The 9,687-nt window shown below is 36.2% G+C and overlaps 1 protein-coding gene across 1 annotated transcript; it reads left to right on the top strand.

Annotated features, from left to right (window-relative positions):
* Window positions 1-720: 720 nt before the first annotated feature.
* On the top strand, window positions 721-8,458 carry LOC103582893 (ATP-dependent Clp protease ATP-binding subunit clpX-like, mitochondrial; the record flags this gene model as incomplete). Its single annotated transcript, XM_008564361.1, has 4 exons — window positions 721-1,020; window positions 3,268-3,360; window positions 4,807-4,913; window positions 6,718-8,458. Coding segments are annotated over 4 exons (591 nt in total), but the record flags the coding sequence as incomplete, so codon positions are not given.
* Window positions 8,459-9,687: the final 1,229 nt, after the last annotated feature.

The raw sequence follows: 9,687 nt of genomic DNA, 5'->3' as shown, positions 1-9,687 counted from the left end.
AAACTTTCTGATAGTTGCCTGGAGTACAGCTCTTTTATGTTGACTGAAGCAAGTTCCATATATCTTTAGATACCCAGCCTTGTTCAGCAAAGTTAGCATTCTTGTTTGATGTCATCTTTATATGTTCTTTATAAGATTGAAATTATTCTAATTCATAGATTGATGTGTGCTGCTCCAAATCATTTTAGTACAATATTTAGCAGTGACTTAAGACACTTGTGGATAATTTTCTTATAAGGCTGCTTGTTCCATAGGCACTACTTAAGTTTACAGTATTACAAAATTAACTTTGGTTACAAAAAAATTACTATCTCCATTTTCATAGTTGTTACATCTTTTAGAAACCATACCTCTAGAGGTTTTTGATAAATTCTGCAACTTCATTATTTGAGTTCTAAGGGACTTCCCTTTATAGTTCTTACCTGTCTACGTTTATTAGAATTCATTCTTTGAGAATTAGTTATTACATGGTGATTAGGTTGTCAGTTGTGAACGTTAAACAGATCTGAGTTCAAATCTTGGCTTTGCCACTCATAGCTACAAGACCTTGGCCAAGATACTTAACCTCTATAAGCCTGTTTTTTTCCTTTATAAAATGTGAGTGATAATAGAACCTTCTTTGTAGAGTTGTTGCAAAGATCACATGAGATATGCATGTAAAGTACTTAATATAGAGCAACTTCATTCTGCTATTTACAATATGCATCTTTTCTTTGGCAGTATCTTGGATTTGGAACACCATCTAATCTGGGAAAAGGCAGAAGGGCTGCAGCTGCTGCAGACCTTGCTAATAGAAGTGGGGAATCAAATACTCACCAAGATATTGAAGAAAAAGATCGGTTATTACGTCACGTGGAAGCCAGAGATCTCATTGAATTTGGCATGATTCCTGAGTTTGTGGGACGGTTGCCTGTGGTAGTTCCTTTGCATAGCCTAGATGAGAAAACACTTGTACAAATTCTAACTGAGCCACGTAATGCCGTTATTCCTCAGTACCAGGCCTTATTCAGCATGGATAAGGTTAGATTTTAATTTCTTAGTTAATTTATGATTTTCTTGCTACTGAAATTGTATATAAATTAGCCCAACAAATTAAAAAGGAATTCTCTTTGGGTTTATGAGCCTATTCCTCACTAAATGTGGATCTAGGAATCAAAGAACATTACGTCACATTAGATATTTAGAAGTTAGCTTTAAAAAAAGAAAAAAAAAAAGCTTTATTTCCTCTGAGTTAAAATCATCATTGTAACTAACATAAAGCCCAAGGACGTATTTATAGAGAGAAATGATGCCATCAGTCTACCCTAACCCCTCCACGCCAGACGGCAGGATTGTCCTTTCAACCTTGACATTCTAAATGCTTACGTGTGACAGACTGTGTATACTTTTATACACTTTTGTAAGTAAAGTTTTATTAGCTCCCACATCTACGTCTCTGCAACCAACACCTGGAGGTCACTCTAGCACACACATCCAATCAGACAGCAGATGTTTTGGGTTTTATGAACTTAATGTCTCTAAATATCAGTCTTCTCTCCATTGCCACTGCCACTGCCTCAAGTCAAGCACCTTTATCATTCTTCACCCTGACCCATACATTTGATTCCTAATTGGTCTCCCTGTCTCAAGTGTGTCTCTGACCACAGCCACCAAAATATCATTATCTTCTACTTTACTTCCAGAATGGATCATTTTTATTTTTATTTTTTTTTATTATTATTATTTTTTTTTGTCTTTTTTCGTGACCGGCAACGGATCGCAACCCTCAGTGTTGCGCCCATACCGGACCGGGACTGGCAACGGGATCGCAACCCTCGGTGTTGCCCCTGCACCTCGCTCAGCCAGTGAGCAGCCGGTCTGTATGTGGGATCCGAACCCTCGGCGGGAGCGCCAGCACACTCCCAAGCGGCGCACTGTAGCAGTGCGCCACCGGGCTGGCCCAGAATGGATCATTTTTAAACTATTGAACACAGTGCCAAGCTAATAGATATTAAGTTCTTAATAAATATTTATTGAATGAATAAACATAAGACTAATTCTTTTACTCCCCAGGTTAAAATCATTCAGTGGTCCCCTAGTCTTATTTAGATGCCCCTACTTTGGTGCTCTCTTAGCACCATGTGCATACACTGGGCTGTAAATGCTAGTTTGTTAACCTGTCACTACTCAATAGATTATAAGTTGCTTGATATCTAATTCATCATTCAGTCTCTAATATGTAAACACGTGGGGGTTCAATAAATGTTGAAAAAAGCCCTAGGAAGTTTATGTTAATGTAGGAAGTCTCTTCAAGGACTAAGAACAAACTTGCGATTCATAATACTGATACTGTCATAGGTTAATTGATAGAACCAAGTGCTTCTTGAAGGCAGCATTCAAAAACACCATGAGAAATAATCACCTCATTTAAACTTTACATCTTTACATTTTCTGGAGGTAGAAATTAATAACCAAAAGCTATTTAGTAACTTTTATGAAGTATGTTGTTTGAAAGTATTTTGATTTTTTTTTTTTTTTTGGTATATTCTCAATATTTGAACTCTGTTTTGAAATTTGTGGTAACTTAGACTTGTCTGAAGTTTTATCTTTGTTGTACAGGATGAGAGGGTTCAGTAACACTCTTTAAAATATAGTTTAGGGCTAGCCTGTGGCTCACTCGGTTGAGTGCGGTGCTGATAACACCAAGGCCACGGGTTCGGATCCCATATAGGGATGGCCGGTTCACTCACTGGCTGAGTGTGGTGCTGACAACACCAAGTCAAGGGTTAAGATCCCCTTACCGGTCATCTTTTTAAAAAATATATATATAGTTTAAAATGTAGTTATAGGGATCCAATGAAGGTTTTCTAGGAGGAAAAGTCTAAGTGATACTTTAGTCTGAAAGGGGATAGGATCAGTCAAGACATATAGATTCTGACCCTGCCTGTGTTTCTGAGTTACCACTGAATCAGTTTACTTAACCCTTTGGAACTTACTTCCTTCTCTGTAAAGTCAGGGCATTGGTTCCTCTCAGTTCTAAAATTCTGTGATTCTAAGACTAGGAATGGTGGTAGGTAGTAATAAATAGTTCTTTTTTATTTTTGCGGCTGTCCAATATGGGGAACCAAACCCTTGACCTTCGTATTATAAGGCTGTGCTCTAACCAACTGAGCTAACTAGCCAGCCCTGTAGTAATAAATAGTTAATAGATCAAATGCTGTATGGTTATATTAAGAAAATATCTTCAAGAATTATTTAAGTTCTCATTTATTTTTGATGTATTCGTAGTGTGAACTGACTGTTACTGAGGATGCTTTGAAAGCAATAGCCAGATTGGCACTAGAACGAAAAACAGGTGCACGAGGCCTTCGATCCATAATGGTAAGTTGGCGTTATTCTACAAAAATTACATTATTTCTTGGTCTGAGTTTTGAGAGTATTAAGCTTCCCTGTTTTGTTTTGAAAATACATCTAGAGTATTGGCGTAAGATTGTATATTTTTTGTGATTTTTTTTCTTTTTGTCACAGTAGATTATATTTTGCTTTTTTCCAAAAGGGAACTTTAAGTGGTTTGCAATGAAGGACACACACATAATATGATTAAGAAAATAGAGAAAATCAGGATCATGGGAAGGAGAATTTCAGGAAATTCTATATGGGCCTTTGATTAAGCCCCAGAGCCCTTTATCAGACCTGTTAAAATCCCCATTCTTTGTTTGTAAGTTGCAGATGCCATGACATTTTACCAATTCAGCATGGTATGAACTCACTATTTTTTATTTTGTCACAGATCCTAGGGACCCAGGCTATTTTCTTGCTACTACCCACTCTCTCCCTTAGAGTTCTCTCTTCTGTCTGCCATGTCTGGCTGTACAGTGGGTTACTGTTTCCCTACATTCTCCCAAAGCAAGCACATGTTCCTGGTCTCTTTTAAGGATTTCACAGCTGTCACTTCTCTTACTCAGTAGGACTCTTAATTGGAACTACACATCCATCACACAGTTTGAGATTATACTCTCTGATGAGGGCCTGGATTTAAGGTGTTACTGATTAAGGACAGATTTATAAACATGCAAAGTAGAAGAGTAGATGATATAGTTGACATTTTTTTTAGGAAATCTGATGTACTTAAGTAATATTTTCCTTAGACAGAATATAATCCAGCCCCTACCTGTAGGCAAAGCTAATTTTCTGTAGTTAACAACTTAAGATCTGCAGCACTTGAGATAAGTGCTCATTTGAATTAATAGTTTGAAACTGAAGATCTTGGTACAGGCAATTTAGGATTAAACCATTTTCAAAGTAAGGATTTATGAGTTAACCTCCTCAGTCATAGAATAAGCCAGAAATGCTTCTGAGTAACATCTGAGTCTGAAAGTACAGTCTTTTGGTATGTGTGTGTTGACCTAAATAGGCAGAACCACAAGTAGTTTTGCTTTAAAGAATGATTTCTCTGAATTTAGTTAAAAGCTGGTTTAATATAAGGAATATGTGGGGCCGACCTCGTGGCTCACTCGGGAGAGTGCAGCGCTGGGAGCGCCTAGGCAACAGGTTTGGATCTTATATAGGGATGGCCGGTTCGCTCACTGGCTGAGCGCGGTGCGGGCAACACCAAGCCAAGGGTTACGATCCCCTTACCGGTCACAAAAAAAAATAAAGAAAGAATATGTGAAAGCTTTTACATTGACTTCAGCATTCAGTTCCTAGTGTATAATAGAGATTTAGTAATATTTCTTGAGTGAATGGAGTCAGTTGGTATCCTATAGAATAAAAGTATTTTGTATGTAATCTGTTTTCCATGTAATTCATTCCTTTTTATTTCTTTAGGAAAAACTGTTACTAGAACCAATGTTTGAAGTCCCTAATTCTGATATTATATGTGTGGAGGTTGACAAAGAAGTAGTAGAAGGAAAAAAGGAACCAGGATATATCCGGTAAAGTGTATTTTCAAGCCAGAACAGATCTAAAATTTAAGATCATCTCCTTATTGCTATGGTTTATTGGTCTGTCATTTAAAAATTGCATAAAAATCCTTATATTTAGAAGAGAAGCAGTAATCTCATAAATTTTCTTTTTTTTTTTTGGCAGCTGGCCAATACAGGGATCAAACCCTGGACCTTGGTGTTACCAGCACCATGCTCTAACCAATTGAGCTAATCCCCTAATCTCATAAATTTTCTGTAGAATAATCTAATTTGGGTTCATAAAATAATAGTGTTTTAGAGTCTTTGAAAAAAAATTTTTTTTGAAAATTGACCTTTAAAATTGTCCTCCACATTTTCCCTCTAAGAAAAAAGTATCAAAAGAAACATAAAAATAATCCAAATGAAGAGATAAAATGAACTTTGCTGCTAATTCTCTAATTTATTTACTTTTTATTTTTATTTTTTTTAAAAGATGACCAGTAAGGGGAATCTTTTTTTTTTTTTTGTCTTTTGTCTTTTTCCGTGTCCGGCAACGGATCGCAACCCTCAGTGTTGCCCCCGTACCGGACCGGGGACCGGCAATGGGATTGCAACCCTCGGTGTTGCTCCCGCGCCTCGCTCAGCCAGTGAGCAGGAACCGGTCTGTATGTGGGATCTGAACCCTCGGGCGGTAGTGCGCCACCGGGCCGGCCCAGTAAGGGGAATCTTAACCCTTGGCTTGGTGTTGTCAGCATCACGCTCAGCCAGTGAGCCAACCGGCCATCCCTATATGGGATCCGAACCTATGGCCTTGGTGTTATCAACACCACACTCTCCCGAGTGAGCCACGGGCCAGCCCCCTAATTCTCTAATTTATGAATGACTTTTTTCATGTCTTTTATAAGATCAAGACTTTGTTGTCATAATTTTTTCTCTCAGTAGTATATATCAATTGACAAATTTGACACATCTTTCACTGCTTTGTGTATATATTCCCAGGGTAGCAAACTTTCTCATAAAGGGCTAGATAAATACGTTAGAGCCATATAGTCTATATTGCAGCTACTCAGCACAGCCCTCATAGGACAAAAGCAGCCATACACAATGAACATGTCTGTTTTCCAGTAAATCTTTATTTACAAAAGCAAGCAGTGGGTTGGATTTGGCTTGCATGTAGTAGTTTACTGACCCCTGATTTATTTCAATAAATACTTATTTTATAGTGATTGACACTAATATTACCTACTCAAAAGTTACATTTCTGTTTAACTCAGTCAACAAGGTATGTTATGTTTTATGTTTGGTTATCTTCCAACATAACTTTGGAGGCAGTTGATTGGTTTTGAACAATCTTAGTTATTCAGTGAAACACAATCTTTTATTTTCATTGTTTGACATTGATGTGTGACTTTAAAAGGAATTGTGGTGGTCTGAATCATAATTTTGACTTAGTTGAGTCAAGTCACATTTAGTCAGAAGTAGTCAGCTTTTTTACCATATATATTTGCTAAATGTCAAGTATTTGAGTTGAAATAACAGATTCTATTTTGTTTCCTGGAGAAAAAGATTTTGTAAGCCTTCACTATTGAAGCCTTATTGTTCATTTATTTTATTAATAAAGTTGTTAGGGAAAATGTTGGGAAATTTACTTGCAACTCTTGGTTGTGTAGTCTGTTTCCCATCTTTCACTGCTTAGCAATCTTAATTAAAAGTGCTGTTAGTATTTTCTATTTTTGTGGCTTTTTTTTAGCTAGGGGGATTAAATTACTATTTTGAGTCATGTTTACTTCCAGTTTTCATTTAACAAACAAACCAATATGGCTTTTTGTAATAGGGCTCCAACAAAAGAATCTTCTGAAGAGGAGTATGATTCTGGAGTTGAAGAAGAAGGATGGCCTCGCCAAGCAGATGCTGCAAACAGCTAAACTGTCAGATTCCTGTCCTGTATATAAAACTTTTCCTTCTTTTGTTTAGGATTGTAAATGTCTCTACAGTCTGACATTAAAGGTATTGGATCTATCTTGGATATCATACATGGTCAGAAGTCTTTAGGATAAAAATCAGATCGTGTAGATTATTGTAACATCACTGATTTATACAGAGGACATTATGCGGACTTTAATGACACAATGTTTAGGGATAAAATGTACATTATTTTGGTTCAGTTTTTAAAAAATATGCTTCAAGAAAATTCTTAGGAGTTCTTTTAAGCAATTTAGGTATGTTGCAGTAACTGTGGATTTTACAGTAATGTTACTCTACAAATGGGAAAATAAATTCTTTAAAATTGAATATTGGCATACCATTCTTTAGTGTTACCTTTTTTTACCCACATTTCCTGAAAATAAAAGAATTTTATTCATCTTAAAAATTAGACCAGGTAGTTTCCAAATAATTAAAATTTTTGTGGAAAAACAAGCTGAAGAACCATATTTTGATGATTTGTTTAGCTGTATTCTTAGTCTTATCTGCTAATGCATGACACTAATTGGTACTATAAAAAAGGCCATTCTCTTGCTGACTTGTCTGATTTATTTGCCATCTTTGATCCATTTTAGTACCATGGGTGAGTAGGTGGGAACTGAAGTCTGGCTTAAGTCTTCAGAAAAAGACTATACATCTAATTCTATAAATAGCATGCAGTATTAGTCATAGTAACAAACATGTGCTGACCTAAATAAAATATTCCAATATTGTGCACTTAAAGTACTGAGCTAGTTTTTTTGTTTTGATTTTTGATGCCGGACATTTGTCTAATTCTTTGGCAACATAGAATGTTAAAAAAAAATCTGTTTTGCTATCAGCCAAAGTGAATGTGTTCATACTAATATATAAGTTATTAGCCTTTATTATATAGCAAAAAAATAGTGGGGGGAAATTTTTGGACTCGAAAATTGTATCATTTGATACCATAAATATTGAAATATCCAGGTACCTTTTAAGCTTTTTTCCTTCTAAAGTGATACAAGTTTCTATATTTCTCAGTTCAATCTCATTTGAAATTGTTTAAATCAAAGTACATTTAAATATTGTTTTCATTTTTTGGTTTATAGACTCTTGAGTTTTCCTTTTACCCACTTTCTCTTAGGAAGAGAACCTTAAACTATTAACAAATTCTAAATCCTATTGATGAAGAGTTGGACTTCCTATGATGTAATAAAAGGGATGTGAGGTACATGTTTATGCCTCAGATAGGACCAGAAATGCAGTTCTGCGGAGTGTGTAAGCCTGGTTGCTATAGTATGGAATAGAAACAGGTATCCTTCTTAGTCTCCTTAGTAATGGTTCAAGTTCTCTCCAGGAAGTCTTTCATATTATAACTTTGTTCATTAACCTTCTTCTATTTGTATCATTTTCCTTTTTGTAGAGTGGAAATTGGAATAGCTTCTAAAATGATAAAGGTTATTTTCCAGCAATGGACTGGGAAACACTTTAGTTATAACTTGCATTTGGTTTTGGAAGTTGTTAACAAAGCATAATTGACATTTTTAAATCAAACACAACTGTATAACTACAATTTGTATCTTGGAACATATGTTTTCGCATTTGAATAAAATGAAAGGACTAAAATGAAAGCCAGTGTGGTGGTGTGTCCATATTACAATGGTGCAGGAGCACTCTGCATTGACAGCAACAAGTAGAGCCAAAGTATTGTCTTTTTAAACAGGTAGAGATATCCTATGAGCTACTTTATTCTAGGGATTGGTTAATCCTTGGCACTTCCATATCCCTCTAATAAATTCTCCTAGTTGTAAATTCCACAAAGTTTCATTAGAGTTTATGTTAAACATTTATTGAAAATCTTTACTTAAACGTTCTGCATGGAACCTGACACTAGGGACACAGACCAAGCTTTTCAAGAACCTTACCAGTCTTGGCAGGGAAACAAACAAACTTCAGTGCATTATGGTAATGGAGGTGAGATGGGTACCAGATGTGGTGGCACAGGAGGTGGTGGGCCAGATGGGTCTGAAGAATAAGTAGGAATTTGCCAGAAAAGAATAATGACAATTAAATCGAAATCTCAGAAGTGTTAAACAATTAGGGAGCCTTAGGAGTTGAGAAATAGGCAACCACTATAATTTTCCTATTACTGCTCTGAGATGACCATTTAATATTCTCTTTTCATGTTGCTAAAGACTTTGCCTCATAGTTGAGAAACCATCAAGTGGAACTTATTATGCCACCATCTATAAAGCTACCTACTTCATCACCCAACCTTTCTCTCTAGTTAGAATGGAAGGATCTCTCTTACCAAAACTCAACACTTCACATATGCTCTGTGTCCGGTCATCCCCTCTCATTTCATAAAGCCTTTAGTTCTTTTATTAGTGTCTCCTTCCTTCTGAATCATTTCCAGCAGCACCTGTGCACTGCCTAGTATTTCCTGTCCTTTAACAAATCTCCCAGGCTTATTCACATGTTTATTTTTCCAACTACAAGTAAGTTCCACTAGGGTGGAGATCAAGCCTGTTTTGTTAACTCTGCAAGGGTACTTCAAGATGTTCATGGAAAAATAGAACTAAAAGATAAAACAAATCTTTCCATGAACGTTTTGAAGTACCCTCGTGTAACCAGCACCTGAAGCATCATAGTGCTCCATATGGTTGGTGCTCCATACATTTTAAATGAATAATGGAATGCCTTGTATGCAAGGTTAAATTGTAATTTTTTTTTGGCAGAAAATAGTGGGGCATTATTAAAGGAGTTTTAAGCAGGAGAGTTGGGCATGATTAGATATGCATTTTAGGTTTTTAGGAAGGTCAGGCCCTGAGGAATATGAATGGAAGGAAACATGACTGGA

This window comes from Galeopterus variegatus, unplaced genomic scaffold (assembly GCF_000696425.1).
Source record: "Galeopterus variegatus unplaced genomic scaffold, G_variegatus-3.0.2 Scaffold18400, whole genome shotgun sequence".
Lineage (NCBI taxonomy): Eukaryota > Metazoa > Chordata > Mammalia > Dermoptera > Cynocephalidae > Galeopterus > Galeopterus variegatus.
Note: the sequence above shows the minus strand (reverse complement) of the source record. Positions and strands in the feature narration are given on the sequence as shown.